General features: G+C 50.0%; 1 protein-coding gene across 2 annotated transcripts in view; it reads right to left on the bottom strand.

Moving 5' to 3' along the window:
• ABTB2 (ankyrin repeat and BTB domain containing 2) overlaps positions 1-18,057 on the bottom strand; it is a 181,988-nt gene extending 163,931 nt beyond the window's left edge. The window contains exon 1 of one of the 2 annotated variants that reach the window (XM_030864748.3): positions 16,651-18,057. In XM_030864748.3, coding sequence (XP_030720608.1) covers positions 16,651-17,533 — 883 coding nt within the window. In that variant the 5' untranslated portion in view covers positions 17,534-18,057. The remainder of the gene's footprint in view (positions 1-16,650) is intronic. The other variant, XM_030864749.3, reaches the window with a different exon arrangement.
• Positions 18,058-19,504: the final 1,447 nt, after the last annotated feature.

Genomic DNA, 19,504 nt, shown 5'->3' with positions numbered 1-19,504 from the left:
AGAGGATTAAAGAAGATAGTATCCAGCAGAGGCTGGCTACCTTTATCTTCTCCAAGGCAACACTCATCCTCACCTCCTCCTGCAGTGACCCTAGGCAGTCCCACCGCTCACAGAGGAGAACTTCACAGACCAGCCTCACATGCCACCTCTAAGGGGACCTTTGCCCAGTGCACACCCTCAAAGGAGCCCCGAAGGCAAAACCCAAATCCAAGTGATAGAGGATGGGATTCACAAATGTGAATCACCTGAGGAGCACTTTAAAAACAGACATTCTGGCCCCCCTTTTAGAGGTGTTTACTTAATACATCCAAGGTAGATCCCGGAGTATGATTTTTTAAAGTGTTTCGGCAATGAGCCAGGCCTGGAAATGACTGATTTAAGGGGTTCCTGTATTTTAGGAAGGAGGGGGAGACGTGTGGACTCGTGCTACACGTACACACATGCGCGCACACACACGCACGCGCACACACACACACACACACACACACACACACAAACCTCTGTAGAGGTTTGAGGGGCCCCAGTGCTAATGGAAGAGACCACAGCACAGTAACTAACAAGGCAACTATTTGCCCAGAGGAGTCCAAGTTACCCTTTAACCACGGGTGATCTGTCAGTGCCAGGGAAGCCTCACAAGGGACAGGCGCTTGGTCAGCCTGGGAGGGCCCATGGCGGGGCCCACGCTACACAAATGTCAACACGATGATGTAATATCCTGGCCCTTGTCCTTCTTTTCTTGGAAGCATCTCATTGAGGGTCGTGCATCCTTCAGTAGAACCATGAACAGAAGGAAAGCAGGGACATCACCATTGCTAAGTAGCATTTGGACTCCCCGGATTTAAACCCATCTCTTGTAACAACTGTGATGAAAATTACTCAAAATTCCCTACACGTGCTTCCAAGCCATTTGGATTTCATTACAAGTGGCAGATTTAGCACATTCTGGATGTGGGCAAATGAGTGGCAATTGCATAACTACCTGGGCATTTCATACCACAAATTAATCCTGTAGAAATAATCCGGCTCTGTCTGATTATACTGTTTGACTGGTGGTGCTGGTTGCACAGCCCAAGCCAGCAGGAGGGAAGCAGGCTGGTGGTTACCAGGTGAGGTACTGAAATAACAACTGCACAGTCATGCTTTTCACCCCCACCATCGTCAAGAGAGAAAGAAGGAAGGAAGGAAAGGAAAGAAGAAAAATAAGACCAAGTGGAGGCCCACGATATACAAATGTAACTTAGACATTCATTTAAAGAGTTAACATTCACTTAAAGACCACTTCTGACTAGACAGCTAACATTGTACATCCTCAAGTAGAAAATGCAAACAGCACCTAAAAGTGAAAGTGCACCAAATGCCATTGCCTGGAAGCAACTGGCATGCTCCTGGTGGCTGCCATGTGCCAGGCCCTAGGCTAGGGGCTTTATTTTGCACTTAATCCTCACAACCACCACACCCGGTAAGCTCTCATATTGTCCCCATTTTACAGATGGGAAAATTGAGACACAGAAAGGTTAAATAACTAGCTGTATGATCTGGGCAAGTGAGTAGTGGAGTCAGGGTTTGAACCCAAGCCCCAGGTGTAAGCAAACATCCTCTCAGGCCCCTCTACCCATCACATCAGCGAGGCCTCTTTGGTCCTACTCTTCGCAAGGGATACTCCTTTTAAAGCCATCCTCTGCCAGGATTCCACTGAGAGTTCTCTTAGGCTCAGTCCTCACAGCAAAGGATGCAAAAGGACCACAGGGCATGTGAAGCACTAAAAACCTTAATCTCTTGGGTAAATTTCAAGTTCCAAGGAGCCACAGATTCTGGCAGGAGCTCTCCTGGTGGCCGCTCTCCAAGTGGACGTGGCAGCCTGGCTTTAGGCAAAACACCTCTGAAAAGAGTTCCCCTCAAATGGTGGGAGGAATAGGCAGTTCCTGAATGAAAGTGAGCTCAGAAGAGCTTCTAGTTCAAACAAACATCCTCTGACTTTATGACAAGGGGTCATCCAACCAGCCCAGGAGGAAAGAAGAGCCTTGGTGGAAAAAAGCAGAACTCAAGTTCAAGTCCTACTACCCTTAGTAGGAGCAGTAGCAGAGACAGTAGCAATAGCTTTTCCCCAAGCCTGTTTCATTGTCTTGAAAATGGCAACAATATCTACCTCCGGAGGATTACTGCCTGGCTCAGATGAGAAAACCCATGAAAAACTCTGTAACACATGTAAGTTGTTACTATGTGTCAAGCATTCTGTTAAGTGTTTTGTTTGTTTGTTTGTTTGTTTTGCAGTACGCAGGCCTCTCACTGTTGTGGCCTCTCCCGTTGTGGAGCACACGTGCAGGCTCAGTGGCCATGGCTCACCGGCCCAGCCGCTCCGCGGCTTGTGGGATCTTCCCAGACCGGGGCACGAATCCACGTCCCCTGCATCGGCAGGCGGACTCTCAACCACTGCGCCTCCAGGGGAGCCCTGCTAAGTGTTTTATACATATTTTGACATTTTGTTTAACCCTCACAAAATCCCTGTGAGGGATTTTAGATCACCATCTCACTGATAAGGGACAACTTCAGAGGCTGATTTGCTCCAGGCCATGCAGCTTGGAAATCATAAAACCTGACCTCGTGTCAAGGGTCCAGAGGTTAGAGCCACACAAATCAATGGCCTTAATCTCCACATCCATGAATCTTCTCGTTTCTGCAGAGAGGGCTTCAGAGAGGCTAGAGAATGGTTAAAATTTTGAGACCTCTGAAAACCCAGAAAGCTGGCCCCAAGTGACCAACCGATGACTTGCTCTAGTGGCCAAGTGTCCCATGGAACTGTCTGCAATGATGGAGATGGTCCATATCTGCCTTGTCCAATCTGGTAGCCACCAGCCTCCCATGATGAGTGAGCACTAGAAACGTCACATGTGCAACCAGGAACTGATGTTTTAACCTTATTGAATTTTTATTAAATTTCAATAGCCTCACAAGGCTAGTGTCTGCGTGTTGAATAGAGCAGTTTCTCTCACTCACAGTATGTCACGTGTCTTGGGCTCCCACTCCAGGAAGGCTGTAAGAAAACGCTGCTTCCCAGGGCAGGCCTTAGTGTGAAGGAATAAAATAAATTATTCCTGCCCCAGAGCAAACACCATCGCTATGATTTTGGAACCTCTGCAGCTGGAAGAGAGAAATGACAGATTCCAAAACAAATGGCCTCGCCTCATTTTTTTTTCCTTTTAAAAGAAAGAAAATGAAATGCGTAGAAAGTCCTTGATTAAATTACTTAGGAAAGGCTGTCACTTTTTCAGGTGACAAATTCCTTCGGCTTATGATGACACAAGGGCTAAAATATGGTGGAAAGAAAAAACCAGAAGGTAAACAAGAAGAAGCCCGGCATTCTCTAAGGTGTCATAAATCAGGAGGGAATAGACTCACGAAGCTAACAGCTTCCAAACGCTCTTTCTCTGAAACTATTTTAAGCAACCCACACAATCTCTCAGAGGTTATTTCATTCACAGCAATAGAAGAGAAGCAACGTGCTTCGCAGCGTATAGCTTTAAACTCGCAAAGAAACAAATACCTACACCACAGCCCTCAGGCCTGTCAGGTTGGCCACCCCTCTGAGAAATGTTACTATTTTAAGGCACCTAAATGGCTCGGTTGTTCAGAAGCTGCGAGGGATGCTTTTGCTCTCACCCTCTTGGACCAACCCATTCATTTCTTTGCTCAGGAAATCACTGCATGTGTTTCATCCCCACCCAGGCGACTGCTGAGGACAGAAGTAGGGGAGGACAGAGGCAGCATGGCAAGTGAGGAATGGTGCCCAACAGGCCGTGGTTTGAATCAGCTGTGTCATTTACCAGCTAGGCTACCTTGACCTCTCTGAGCCTCAGTCTCTTCAGTTGTCAAATGAGATTAAGAGGAATACATACCTCATTGGGTAATTATAGAGATTACTCGATATTATACACATGAAGCACATAGCATAGGGCTGGAACTTTGTAAAGGCTCAACACATGGCAGGTATGTACTGGGGATCACAGCTGGCTTCTCTGGGTAGGAAGGGAACAGGATGTGGTTGAGTGGAGAATCCAGAGTAAGGCTGCCTGGGTTTAATTATAATCTCCACCTCTCATTAGCTGTATGACCTTGAGCAAGTGACTGAACCTCTCTGAGCCTTGGTTTCCTCCTCTTTAAGATGCAGTTAATATCCCTCATTTAGCAGCGGGATAAGTAACATTATTACATGGTGCCACTGCCATTCTAGATCTAACTTTGCTCTTTTCATGCAAATCTAACAGTTCAAGCTTCTCTTGGTTGTTCTTTGGTAATCCCACCAGAGGAGCAAGCATGGCTATGAAGTGAAGGAAAGTCGCCATCCTGGGTGGGGCAGACATGAATGCTCCAGAGCAATGATTCTTTTACCACGAATAACAGCTAATGTCTCAGTGCTCAGTGAGCACCAGACTCTCCCAAGAACTCTACCCACATGGTCTGCGCCCTACTCCAGATAATTTATATCAGAATTCCTGGAGGTGGGGACTTAAGACACACACACACTTTTTTTTAAAATTTTTTTAAGCTCTCCAGGTGATTCTAATGTGAATCCAGGGTTCAGAGCCCCTGAAACAACTCTAAGTTCGGAACCATGGTATACCCATTAAACAGAAGAGGAAAACTGAGGTTCAGAGACCTCAGTCAGGAGGGCCGACTCTCAAATTCCATCTCTTAGCCACCTGTGCTACCTGAGGAGCAGAGGTCAAACTATTTCACAGGCACTTGGAGCCTCCCAATGCCTTTCTGCGACTCCTCCAGGCCTCTGTGCCCTCTCAAAGCACCCAAGACGGTTCTCTTTCTGGCTAAATTTCTGACCCAGACTTGACTTCCAGGAATCCAAAGCTGCCCGGAAATGGAGACTCGCTTTCCCAGACCTGAAGGACACATGCACGAAGTCACAGCAATCCACAGAACAACTGGAACTAATTAAACAGACCCCCACGCTAATGACGGGAAACTGTGGATTTGATGATCTTCATTAAAGGCTGCTGGTTGTCTATGAAGAAGCTAGAAGGCAAAATTTAGGGGGGCTCTTAAGGCCATCAACCAAAGAATTATAAGACTGAAAATTAAATCCCCACTGCCTGAGGCCCTATCCAGCCCTGCTGTGCGGCACCTACCATTGGGAAAGGCAAAGGAGGGCAATGTTTCAATCCATCATGTGATTAAGGAGGGGGGCCTTTCCTCCCGGTTACGAAGATCTGGAGGCCACCCTCCTGCTCAATCTCTCTCTAATAAAGTTTGAGACAAGCAACCAAAACCACACTCAGATCGCTGGCTCAGCCCTCCTTCTTCTTCCATACATAGCTGTTCCCCTTTCAATCAATGGCCAATCCCTCCTTTCAGTTGCGCAGACCATAAACCTCGTTGTCACATGGATTCCTCTATCATCCCTCACATCTAAGCTGCTGGCAAGTCCCGTTGGCTTGAACTTCAAAATACATCCATAACCTCTTCAGCTGACACCCAAGCCACCATCCTCTCTCACCTGGATTACTGCAAAGGCATCCCGAGCAGTCGTGCTGCTTCCTTCCATGCTTGAGACTACTGTTCATTTCCAACAGGGCAGAGAGGGTGATCTTGTTAAAATGCAAATCCGATCACATCATTCCTGGGCCTAGGCCCCTCCAATGACTCCCAGCAGACTCAGAATTGAAAGCCGAGGTGCCACACAGTGGCCTACAAGGCCCTACTTGACTACCCACCCCTCCCTTCCCTCTCCAATTGCATCTCCTACTACGCGCCCTGCTCCCCCTCACTTGCCCCGCCAGCCTCCTTGGACCCAATGTGCACTTGCTCCCTCTGTCCGGAGCTGTCTTCCCCAGCCTGGCTGGCCTCACTGTGACTCCTCCAGCAGGTCTTACCCTTCCTCATGATCCACTGGGCCTACACCCTCCCTTCCTTTGTGTCTCTCATATTCATCTATTCTATCACCATGCACAGTAAGTCCTCGACAAATATATGCTGAATAAAAAAGCAGAGGTAGCCAAAACTTTTAGCCTCTCCCTGGATCCTAATCCCAGACCCTCCCACCGTAACCACCGTCTGTCTCCTCCAAGACCAACATGGTAGAAAACCCAGGATACTATACAAGCATCCGCTGGACAGGTGGGGGTCCCTGTAATGCCTTTGCAGAGGCAGCTCTACCCCAGAGGCCCTCTCACCTGCTACTGAATTGGGTCTCAGCGTAGTCCTGGCCTACCCCGCTCCTCCTGGAAAGATTACATCCAGAAGAACAGCTGCAAGCAACTGGCTTCCAAATGGTGTCCCCACATACAACGTGATTTACCCAGCTGCTGAGATGAGTTAAAGAAGCAGCACCAGGCCTCTGGTTTCCACAGAAGCCACTCTTTTTTGGCCACGTGTTCTGCTTTCTCCTGAACATTTTATAATCTTCAACTTGGGGGTTTGTAGAGTGGACGGGCTGGTGGGGAAGAGGGACAAGCTGCCCCACTCACCCAGCTCTGGCGGGGACCGCCCCAAGCCCTGCTCAGACTCTGTGACTGAAATAAATCGGGGTTCAGAACCCGTACCCCTCGGGGCGCTGAGCTCCCCGTCTCAGCCTTGCAATTCCTGGCAGCCTGTCATTTTCACTTACTCTCACTTTCCCTGCCTTTGAAGAATCGGCCCTGCCAACTGCAACAAAGAGCATTTAAAAATATCTTGCTGGATTATACTGCCCTGCCTTCTAAATTCCTCACAATGTCTGTCTGTCCCACACAGTATAAAGAAGGGTGTAGCATATTTAATTTTTTTTTTTTCTAGCTGCTCCCTGCTATAAATATCCGAGGTCAGATAGGCAGGCTGCAAACACCGGCTGCATGAAGTCACCTCGGGGCCAATCTCACCACCAAGCAGGCCTGCCAGGACCTGGACACGGCTGCTGAGTGCTGGTGGGGTGGGCTGGCCAAGAGTAGACAGAACTCATCCTTATGAGGCAAGTGGGGGAAGAGAAAACTCTAAGTAGAGTAATCATAGTGAATCCCAATATAAAAAGGATGGCATTTAGTCCCACTACCTGGACCATCTTCCAAGAGCGCGGCCAGCTCCATCCTGGGCTGCTTCTTTCCCAAGGATAATAATTACAGGGCTCGACCTTAGGAAAGTGATTTCACAGTGTCCATGTGGGGTCTGGAAACATTATCGGAGACAGAAGGGCCATTGGAGAATCTAGTCCAACCTCTTCACACCACAGATAAAGTAACAAACAGCCAAGAAGAGGGAGTGATTCAGTCCAGGTCACGGAGAGGCTAAGCTCCAGCCCAGCATCTTCTGGATCCACATCCTTCACTCTCTGGACTGGACTGTCCCAGGCACTTGTGCACATAGACTTGCTTGGTCCGTGAACCTCGGCTTGTGTTTATGAACAGCTCTCCTCACAGCAAATATTGCTTTTCATATCTTAAAAGGTACAGACTAAAAAGTTTTAAAATTTCAACAAAACTTGGCCTCAATTTTAGGGATGATTTTCATGCACTGAAAGACCTGTTTCACCCTCTTTGTGGTCCCCTTTAATCTCTCCCCACCCCTAACCTTTTATCTCTGGTACTTCCAAGTTCAGCTTTCCTGTGTGATTTTTCCATCATGGGCCTGACCACCCCCCTCCCAAACCCCCACCCAGCTCACTTTTAGAAAGCGAATGATGGGTCCCAAACCATTAACCATAAATAACTATATATGTACTTTTGTAAAATGTTCATGAGATTTCTCTTTTCCAAGTGACAAATTCCTTTATAACACTGGGGTCAGGAAAAGGTCTAATACCTGAGTTATCGGCTAAGCCATTGATGACCTATCACATTTTATTACTGTCAGCGGAATTCAGCTGGACCCTAGGGAGTCCATTCCAGATGGCATTGAGCTATAAGGTGGTTCCACGATATCAAACATTTAACGTGGTGATTGAAATCTTTATTATCAATGCTCTGGAAACAACTTTAGCAAGAATTAGAAGGTGACTAAACCTCTTTGAGAATTGAGCTGTTATTTTCCAAAATGATGAACTGTAAACTGAAGATATCAAGCCAGACTCATAACCAAAGTTCTGGGACCCTCTTATCCTGTTTTCTGTCCCTCTCTGCCTCTGTGTTTGAGAATCCTGCCTTGGCAAGAGTCAGTCCAACAGCCTCATTTAACGGGTGTACCAGCCTCGACCTTCATTCCATACTGGGATTGCTTTGGCCTGAAATGCTACGTGCGGAGCCCTGCAAGAAACACCGAGTCAGGAGCCAAATTGCATGGGAGAAGCAGGGGTGATGGCAGTCTTGCTCTTCAGGCCCTCTCGGCCCAGGTTTGCTCGGGTAAAGTCTTCTTTCATTACTTGTACTGCTAGGACAGAGGCCAGGGGCATTTTTGAGGTCAATCTTTCAATCAACAAGAGGGGTAATGGGAGGTCTGGGGCTGTGGTTAAGATGCACTGGGGAGCAGACACACTCCATTTCTGAATTATAAAAATGAGTTTTGGAAAACTCTCTTCCTGCACTCTGGCAGGCTTCTTAACATCTGGATAAAAGATGTGGGAAAGTTTTCTTCTTTACTGTGTTATCTGCCCTTCTCCTCATCATGCATCTGAACCTTTCCAGCCAAACAGGGTCACTTGCCATTTTCCAACACACACACTCTGGCTTCCATGTCTTTGCTCACACCACTCCCTCTGCCTGAAAGCCTGCGTGCTCTCTGCACCACCTTCCCTTCTCTGTCCCAGCTCCACCTGCCCAAATGCCCCTGGCTCACATGCCACACCCTCCACAAAGCAGCCCCAACTCCCTCCCTCACACCCAGCCAGGGCTCACCTCTCCCCTTTGAGCTCTCCAGTCACCAGAACTTCAAGGTCCCCATCTAAGGGGTAGACAGTATATCTGCCTTACAGAGGGCCTTGGGAGGATTAAGTGAAATCGCTCATGAAAAGCACCCCTAAGTGGGCAGTGAGAAAGATGAGGCTTCAGCATCACCCCTCTCATTTGAATGCAGGGACCCCACACTTCCTTGGAAGAATCCACGGACATGCTTTGCTTTCCCTACTAGATTCTAAACTTCTTGACAGGCAAGATAATTCCCGTCCTCCTCCACGGCCCTGGATGTAGCTGGCGCTCGGCAAGCAGTCGATTAACGAGGCCGGCATGGCATTCCTCAGGCTTACTCGGGCTGTGTTTCTGAAGCTTCTCCTCCCAATTCTGCAAGCTGCTCCAAGCCTACTGCCAAAGCTGCAAAACCATTTAGGCCTTTTTTTAAACAAGCAAGAAGATCACAAAGTATGTTTACATGACAGGCCGGCAAAACACAAAACACCTGCTGTCCTGTGGCTCAGAACTTGGCAGCGGCAATGGGCAGGGTCCCATAGCAGAATGACTTTGCAGGGCCTGGAGCGTTGAGTTTGCACCACCACTGTCATCCTGGCAGGGTCAGCCTTGAGCTTGGAGGGAGGGTCAGATGTCAATGCCCAATGCTAGCCTGCTTCATCTTGAGGGCAACAGAGCCATAACTGAGCAAGGTGCAAAGGTGCTTTTTCCAGATCCCGTAACTTCCTCCTACCTATTAGTCACCAAGGAAAGCCTTGTGACTAACACTCATCACTCTGGGATTTGGGTCCCGATCCTCCCCTACACTAGAAATGCCCACTTCGGCAAAAGTGAACACGACTGGCCGCAAACCAACACAAGTTTGCAAAAATACAGCAGTGATTAGAATTAATATTTTATGTGCCAGGCTCAGTGCAAAGTCCCTTACAGAGACTTTTAGTAAATCCCACAAACATCCTACGAGTTGGGTACTCTTTTCAGTTCTGTTACAGAGCAGTGTTTCTCAACCAGGGGTGATTTTGCCCCTCAAGGGACATCTGTCAATGTCTGGAGACATTTTTGATGGTCACCACTGGCAGCTGGAGGTGGGGGAGGGAGGGTGTTACTGGCATTTAGCGAGTGGAGGCTGGGATGCTGCTAAGCGTCCTACAGGGCATAGGACGGCCCTGCAACAAAAGTTATCCAGTCCAAAGTGCCACAGTGACAGGCTGGGAAATCCTGTTAGAGAGGAAGAAGCTAAGGCACAGCACTGACCTTGCCCAGGATCACACAACTCAAAAGGGAGGGCGCCAGGAATGACACCCGGGCAGCCCTACCCTGTGCTATGTTCTCAGCGCTCAACCCAGAGGCAGCTCTGACATCCTGGGAGCAATGAGTATGCCTGCAGGCACAACCACCCGTGTATAAGAGCCGGCCCCTCACTTTATAGTTGGAGACTTGAAGCAACTTGCTCCAGGCCTTTGTAAGAAGCAAGGCAACTTGGGGCCCGACTCAGACTTCAAAGCCAGGGCATCTCAGTGCTCGCTATGCGGATTCCTTCTCTCCCTGTGCTCCTGGCACTGAGATTTCAGCCGAAACCGTAGTGGACTCTGAGGAAATCAAAGGCCCCTTCATAAAGGCTATTCCGCCAACTCCAGAGCAAGTGAGTTGAGTGCCCTGAGGCCAGTGGCCTAAACACGGGCTCCCTTTGGGTTCTTTCCTCCTGCGTGTCCTACTTCTCCGGGCCAGCTCTCCCCGCCGTTAGAAGACAATCACAGTGCAGGTGGCAGCTTTGCCGTTCAGCTGAGCTTATTGATCACCCAGCAGCTGACACTTGTAAGGCCCTCCCTGGGCGGCAGAGTTCCCCGCCCCTCAGGAGCAGCAATAAAGGCTCCTTAAAATCGATGGCACCTGCAGGACACACTCTGGGACCGTCAGCAAGCAGCATTTAAACAGCCTATCACAGCATCCTTCGGAGGAAGACCCACACCTGGGCCTTGACGCCTGGTCTTCAGCTTGGTTGTGAAGATTCTCTGGCCTAATGGATGTAAAGAGCCCGGATGCAGCAGACATTAACAAGCAAGATCTACAGCAGGTGCTGCTGTGAGTCTGACCCTTGCCTCCACTGGCAGGGGAAAAATACTGCCCTGGTCCTCATTACCTTTGTTTCCCTGATTCTTCACAGAAAAAGCACAGGCCTAGGGCTTGAGCGATATGGGGCTTGGCCCCGGCCCGGCCATTACCAAGCTGTGAATCCTGGGCTCCCAGAGACCCTTCTGTGAAAGAGCATCCCATGGATGGATTTTTATGGGCACCGGGCGAGATCCCAGATAAAAAGGTTTAAGGACCTGTGCAAAGGTTACGCCTATTATTACAGCTGTAGAAGTGTGGAAACAGATGCCAAAGCATTCACCCACTACACTACTTGGGGAAGGACAGGTAGTGATGGGGAAATGGGATAAGGACCAACCTGAGGATTCGCAGCCCGGGGTCTCTGGCTCATTTTATTATTTTATCTTTATTGGAGTATAATTGCTTTACAATCTGGCTTACTTTAGAACCTTAGGTGTTGTCCGCGCGACCCAGGAATGTCTCGGTAGTTGATTGCCTTAGTGCCTTCCTCAGATTGGAGGCAGATGGGGTGCAACACAGATGCACCCTCTTCTGAGCAATAGTCATCAACAAATTGTCCTCTAGGGCAGCTCTGCAGGCAAGGCGGGATTGGTATTGCTATTCTTAGGGGAACTGAGTGCCTCTGTCTTTCAACTCAATCTTCCTGTGGATCTATCTGTTGCCCATCAGACTTCTGCTGTGAAACACCCACTATGGGCACTGCACACTGAAGGAAGCCCCCGCCAACCTGAAATCCCTCCCATTTACCTTTACTTATCACAGGTGACCTTGGGAACCCTGCTCAAAATTAGGGGATCAAAAGTTTGAATGATGTCCCTGTGGTTTGGGTACACTCCAAAATGCTGCCTCTATTCATCAAGAACTTGAAATTCTCTGCCATGGTAGAAACAGGGGAAGGTTCTTCTGAGGGGGTTGAAGGATTTCGAATGAAGTTTCTGGAATTGAACATTTTGTATTGTGGGATCAATCATTTGCCTGACTGCCATTCATGGAGCCCCTACTGTGTGCCAGACCCCATGCGAGGCACAGTGATGCCTGTGAGTCCACAGTGTGATGGGAGAGACACAAACAGGAAACAGTTCAAGAATCTGCCCTGAGTGCTGTGGAAATTCACAGAGAGGTGGCCCTTCAGCCCGCACGGAGGCAGGTAAAACCTCCTGGAGGAAACAGAACATCCCCGCCTTGTTCTTCTAACTACTTAAGGCTGGCTTGCATTTCTCAGGCATTCAAGGAAAAAAAAAAGTTTGCATTTCCAAAGCTTGTTTTGTTTCACTTTTACCAGCTCTCTGGGCTTCAATAAAACAGTCAAAGAGGAGGGAAGCTGCCACCTCAGCCCAGACTACCCAGGTGTGGAAACTGATTAAACAGCAACTAGCGGCTCAATTAACCCTTGCTCCTGGAGTTGATTATCTCAATGGAAATCCATCCTATAATCTCCCTGTTAAATGAATCCTACAACTAGAAGAGTTTTCAGCCCTGCTGTAGATGCAGCCCTTTCATTTCTCGGCTGCAAATGAGATTGTTGGGACTCTGCCTCAGCTGATAAATAACTGAATAATTCAGAAAGGTCCTCAGTCACTTTTTTTTTTCTTTGCTGAGTGATCCTTAGACATCAGCAGTATTGATATATTACCTACTACTTATGAAATTTCAGAGAGGCCCCCCTTGGCTGTCACTTAAATTAGCCCCAGTCACACTATCCTATTACTGTTTTCTGTTGTTGTTAGTAACATTTACTGCTAAAAGTAAATCCCTATTTGTTCATTTTCTCCTTGTCTCCTCCATTTGCTTGTAAACTTCATGAGAGGAGGAACCTCTCCCTCCCCCAACTTCATCCACAGCACTTTTAACTGTGGTGCAGGCAGGGTCAGTGCTCAATAAATATTTGTTGAATGAACTGCAACTATTTATTAAGCATTTACTATGTGCTACAATCTTTAAATCTATGCTTTCACCTAATCCTCATCAACCTTAAGAATTAGGTGCTGTTATTAACCCCCATTTTACAGATAACAAAATTGAGGCTTAGAATGGTTAAGAAATATGCCCCACAGGACTTCCCTGGTGGCACAGTGGTTGGGAGTCCACCTGCTAATACAGGGGACATGGGTTTGAGCCCCGGTCCGGGAAGATCCCACATGCTGCGGAGCAACTAAGCCCGTGTGCCAGAACTACTGAGCCTGTGCTCTAGGGCCCGTGAGCCACAACTACCGAGTCCACATGCCTAGAGCTGGTGCTCAGCCACAAGAGAAGCCACCACAATGAGAAGCATGCACACCCCAACGAAGAGTAGCCCCCACTCGCCGCAACTGGAGAGGGCCCGCACGCAGCAACGAAGACCCAATGCAGCCAAAATAAATTAATTTAAAAAAAAAAGAAATATGCCCCAGGTCACTCATATAAACAGCAGAGGTGCGCTTCAAATCCTCACTGTGATTCCAAAGTTTTTGCTCCTTACCATTATTATAGAGCTACCTTCATGTACATCCTGGTTACTGCTTTGGAGCAGGAATATTCTCACCAAAATCCTATCATTTAACCTAGAGTCTCCAAATGGAAGGGGATTTTCTCTAATGCCATGGACATTCATGAAAGCTTAGTAAGAAAAATGGCCAAGAAGAAACCCCGAAGTGATGCTCAGTATCAAACTGATGTACAACGATGAGAAACAGAGAGAGAGAGAGAGAGAAAGTAGATGAGAAAAGTTTCTATTTTGTACCAAATCCATGTTTATAAATATTGCCCTATTAAAGTGGTTTCTCTACCTCCCACAAGGAAGATATCATCACTTAATGACATTACCCTGGAAACAGGGACACAGATACCAAATGAGCAAGCAATATATAACTCCTGCTGCTCTACGAAGCTGAGATCATGTTTTATAAACACCATAGAAATTTTATCATCCATCTTGGGCTGAGCGAAACCATATTTGCCCAGCACTCTGAGTAATGGATGGGATTAGGGGTCTTAAATTCCTGGTTGGAAGACATTAAAAGTTTAAGAGCCCTATATAGCTGACTCAAATGCATGTGCCCATGCTGTATAATTAGCAGGCATAACAACAATAAATATATAGTATAAAGGGAAGACCAGCAGGACAAGACTTCGAACCAGCACACTCCCTCCCGTGCGTAGCCATTTCCCACTTAGACTTCAGCTGTATAGATGGTAGCCTTGCTGGCCTTGGCTTATTTTAGTACAACGAAGGTTTAGGATCTCTCCATTTCTTTCCTAAGCAGTTTATGCTTCCTCCTGAAGTCAGCTTTGAGGCATAAGTAATTCATTGTGCCTCTACTAAACATTCATTCCACTTTGTCTAAAGAGAATAAATCAGCCCGGTTATTGTTTACTGGGGCCACCCTCAGGTTCTCATGTATAAAAAATGAGCATCCGTGTAACTCAGGGGAAGCGAATGGTCACCTGTCTTGCGGGAGAGCTCCCTGGAGACCAAGGAATGTATGGAGGGACACGCTTGCTCGGAACATCCCGGAGATGTGCTGCCTGTCACATAGAGTCCTGCTGTCTTGCATGGCTTAAGAAGAATTGTTTGGGGTGGAGGATGGGAGGGAAGAGGTAAAATTATAGGGTCAAAACCCCATCCGGTGAAGAAAATCCCAAGGAGTGATGACCTTAGATAAGAAATCTAGGGCCCTTTGGGATAGCCCTTTAGTGGAAGACACCTGTGTTCTAGCAATTTCTCATGACTCTACATTTTCAGAGGACCCTGGAGAGGCAGCTGCTCTTAATTGCCTCAGTTTACAGTTAGAAAAACTGAGAAATTCCTCCACCTGAGGGGCACCAGTTCTGCATGAAGGGCATGTTTTGGTTTTGCTTTGTTTCTCTGTCACCCATTATCCTCCTTCATTCTAGTCTGGTTTGTAGGGTCATAGGCCTTTGTTTTTTCCCTCAGGAGTCTTCACTTCTCTGAGTTCAGTCTGGGCCTCCCCTCAGCCAAAAGTTCAGAACGCTTCCCCCCTGGGCTATGACAGCCACATGGAAATCCCCCTGCCCTCCACTTCCTCTCCTGGGGCTGTGTGCCTCATGCTGATGCCACAAACCTGGAGGGTAAACACAATTATCAGCTGTGACATTATCAGCTGAGATCCTGGACTGACCTCAACTCTGACCTAAGAGGAGGATAATTAAAAGGCGTATGCTCTTCCTTCCATTCCAGGCCTCTCCTTTTGTCAGTGCTAGAATTAAAAACAAAACCCTTGAAAGTCAAAGTCAGCCACACTGGTAGATACAGACTGTCTTCAAAATGAGGCCTTAGGATGTCAGGTACTCTCCTTGAAAATTGGACCAGTGAAAACAAAGCTGCTTCTTCTCCTCTAGTGGCTAAAAGCTTGAACTCTGGAGCCTGCCTGGGTTCAAATTCCACCTTGTCACTTAATATCTGTGTAATCTTGGGTTAATTATTTAACTGACGGGTACCTCGGTTTCCCCATCTGTATAATGGGGATAATACTATAGGTACCTACAGATTACTCAAGTTAACATATAAAGTGCTAAGAACAGTGACTGACACATTATTAAGTGCTAATTTAAAATTTTAGCTATTATGATTATGTTAAACCACATTTAAATATGACTCCCTTTATGGCATTCCAACACCCACACGACCTCTTTCCACTGACAACTTACTTGCCACTGAATGTTGCCCCCAAAATGGCCTTCCAATCAGATTGCAAGGATGTCTAGCCAAAGTACCATTCCAAATAACTGATGGTTTGCTGACTCCTGAAGTTGGAGTCTGGTAGGCAGTTTACTGCTGAATGTATGTCACACCGTAACCTTTCAAGGGAAAAGGTCAAGCGCTTCCCCACCACCTTCTGCACTGAAGCTATGTCATCCTTCAGAGAAATGCAACTACCTAATGGTTTCTTTCCCGGACTTGACACCATGCCATTGCCCATCCCCCCACTCCTCTTCCCAATAGTGTGGTTTACTGACTGGGTCTTGGTTTCGTTCGGGAAAGTCCATAAGGTTGTGCATTTAATATAATACAACACAGGGGTTTTAATCAACTGCTCACTTGGTTGGTGACAGCTTTGAAAGTCAGGCCCCGGGAGCTAGGATGTGGTTCCCTTTCCGGAAATGGGATTAGGAGTCACCAGGTTCCATCGCTCTGGGCACACAGAGTTAAGAACCCACCAGTACCACTCCACCTTCCAGGAGAGGGCCTGAAAGGCATGCTTCAATCCAGCAAAGCCCAAGGTGGCAGCACCAAGGTCCTGGGCTTCCTGCTCCCTTCCTCCCATCCCACTTACCCAAGGCTCAAGTCTTAAGAGTTTGGGCCCTCTGGCTACTGCTACTGGACTGGAGAGAACCGGGACAGAACCACAGTCGATCTGCCCAGCTCTGGGGAGAGATGCCAACTATAGATCCGTCAAGCAAGGCAGAGCGACGGGGCAGTAAGCTTCGCGCCAAGAGAGGTTCAGGGATGGCTTGGTCAAGAGATTCAATCAGTGAACAGCCCCCAGTAGCGACAACACGACGCAGAGCAGAAAGTAGAAGATCAACCACGACTTTGCCCTCCAAAAGTCAGTCGCTGAAAGAACAATCTCGGGAAAGACCCTTTAATGAACTCCTCCACCCGTAGACCGAAAGCTTTCTCTCAGGTCTTGAATTTCCTTCGTCCTAGGAAATTCACCCACTGGGTAACCCATGTCCGACTTCTCCCCCACCCCGTCCATGGGTCGGGGGCCCGCGTGCTTACCATTGGCGTTCTTGCCGCAGATGAGATGCTCATAGGGCTGCAGGACGCCCCAGAGCTCGGCGTCATTGTTGATGACCATCTCCAGGGCCTCAGCGGACACCTCCCCGCCTCCGGCCCCTCCGCCGTCGGGGCTCTGGCTGGCCAGCACCCTGGCCCGGATCTCCTCCACCAGATTCTCCATGCAGGCGGTGAGCGAGATGGCCGCATACTCGTGGATGCGCACGGAGATGCGGGTGTCCACCATCCAGCGGAAAAAGCGGCCAACCGAAAAGGTGAGGCCGCAGCGCGCCGACTTGCCCTGGCGCAGCCCGTCGCCCGCGCTCATGCTGTACAGGGACAGCGCCTTGACGGCGGCCAGTGAGCAGCTCTCGGCCAGCGCCCAGCTGTGCACAAGGCGCACGGCGCTCTGCACCTCGAAGCGGGTGCACTTGGAGTGCAGCACGCTCAGGCGCTGCGCCTCGCGGGCCACACGGATGAGCGCTCGGCGGAGCAGCCCCGCCAGGCGCCTAACCGCCTCGGCGGAGAACAGGGGCTGCCGCCGGCCGCCAGCACCTTTGCGAAGCACCCGGGCCACGTCTCCCTCGGTCCAGGGGAACTCCTCCAGCTCGGGGAGGCGCGGGCAGCGCGAGAAGAGGTCGGCCACTTCGGGGTCCTCGGGCAGCACCGTGTTCACCGTGTCCCAGCTGTTGTGGCGGCTGTTTATGGAGCCGGAGTAGCACCACCAGGCCGCCCCGCGGTGTTGCTGCGCCGAAGAGTTGATCGCCTGCGAGTTGGACTTGGAGGACGAGAGGCTGAGCGAGCGGCACGAGTCCCCGGCCCCATACCCGGAGTCCAAGGTCAAGTCCTCCAGAGTCTTCAAGGTGGAGCTGTACGTCCCGGCCATGGGGAGCCTGCCCGGGGCGGCCTCGCCGAGCGAGAGGTGCTCACAACTCCATGCGTCCTTCCCCCAGTGGGCAGAAACAAGCTCTAGGCTCTCCGGGGCGCCCTCTCTCCTCTCGGCGCCGCGGGCCTCGGCGGCCGCATTGCCCGCCCGCCCGCCCGCCCGGCGGCCGCGGGAAGGTGGGCGAGATTCGCGGCGGCCGGAGCCCCACGCTCCCGGCGTCTGGACTCGAAGCCGTCACTGGAAAGGCCCCCCGCCGCTCCTCCTCGGCACTCCCCCTAGCCCACTTCAACTTCCCTCAAGCAAAGCGTCTATCTTCCGCAGAGAAGGAATCCCGAGAGAACAGGGCGGCGGCAGCAGAAGGAGGCGGCTCCGAGAGCTGTGCGAGTACAGAACCGACCGGCGAGGAAGCACTCAGCAAACTTCTGCGCGGCGCCTGCCGCCCGCACCGGCTAGGTACTCTGCCGCCACCGGCATGCAAATAACGCGGGGCAGCCCACCAATCATCGGCCGCGATGGGCAGGGGCTGCACCAATGATCTCCCACAGAGGCGGTCACTATGCAGATTTCACTCCGCCGCGGGTAAACCCCTAGGCGGCGGAGGCGGGGCTGGAGGCCGAGGGTCTGGTAAAGCTGACGGGAGGACGGCGGAGGAGGGGGAAGAGAAGGCGAGTGAGTGAGCTGGGAGGTGGGGAGCAGAGACTGGGAAAGGAGGGATCGAAACGTTAGGCTCGGGAGCTGACGACTTAAAGAAAAATGTGAAGGAAAAGCCACTGTGCGTTGCCCCTTCCCGTCGTCCAGGCTTTGGGCGTTCGCAGCTCCTTTTCGAGCCCTCTGCTGCCGAACACCGACGCCAGCGAGTCGAGTGTGGGTAGGGAGCAAGGGAGGTGGGGCTGGGGGAGGGCACAGCGGCATGGGGGAGGGGACCCAAGCCAGTCGCTCCACCTCTCTACTAAGACTTTCTGCCAAGGCCCTCCCTTCTTCCTGGCGAAACTCCAGTGAAGTTGGGGAGGGAGGAGGGACGCCCCTGTTTGCTTCTCTTCCCCGATCCGTCTGGTTTTCTTTACGGTGCTCTCTAAGCTCCAATCAGAACAATCTCTCCCTAATCTGGCATCTGATAAATGGACGGGCTCCAGGAGGCCTGCGATTCCGCCCCCGTCCCCCCCACCCCGCCACTTGCAATATTACACATGCAGTAGTCTGAGTATTACTCGGGGAGAGGGCTCTAACTGATCAGATTCTCAAGTGTCCGTGTCTTCGCTGTTACAACTGTACAATACCTCTTGCTGTGTTGGATCCTTCCTGTCCGAGGAGCCAGTGTCCGACTGTGTGTATGTGTACGGGGGGGTGGGGGGTTGTTACACACGTGTGTAATGGGTGTGCGAAGGTGAGAAACGTCCCTAGCGCTGGCCTGCGCTCGGAACACCTGGCTGAATGCACCTCTTCCTAACGGTGTGCCCTTGGGCGAGTTATGTGCCCCCCTCAGGACTCGCTTTCCTTCCCGGGTAAAATGAGAGCTGACCTCCAAGCAGCACTCTTGTAAACCTGTCTCAGGCGCGTGTTCAGAGGTGGTCAAAGTTCGATTGGTTCCAGCAGATCCATGAGCGGTCCCACTCCGTCCCGCTGCTGTCCTGTAACTATTCACACACACGTGCACGAATGTGCATATGCCTCCTCCAGTGGAACCTCAAAATCAAGGAGGAGATTGTGTACGCGTTTCCCCCAAGTCAGCCTCCTCCCGCGCTCTTGAATAGCTCCTTTGTGCTGTATCTCACACGGTGCTGACCTTGAGCCGTGAGTTGGATACGAACTAGAAATGTCTGGTTTGTCTCTTTCCTTCTTAAATTAATGGCCCTTTCCCTGTGAAACTCCTTTTTCTTTGGCAGTTTGGCTTAATTTTGCCTTCCTGCGCATCTTTATTTATGCAATACCGCCGCCTCATGGTGAGGGCTGGGAACGGCGTCAAGGACGGAC

The sequence above is a fragment of the Globicephala melas genome, chromosome 8, assembly GCF_963455315.2.
Source record: "Globicephala melas chromosome 8, mGloMel1.2, whole genome shotgun sequence".
Taxonomy (NCBI): Eukaryota; Metazoa; Chordata; class Mammalia; order Artiodactyla; family Delphinidae; genus Globicephala; species Globicephala melas.
The sequence above is the reverse complement of the archived record's forward strand: the minus strand, read 5'-3'. Positions and strand labels throughout refer to the sequence as shown.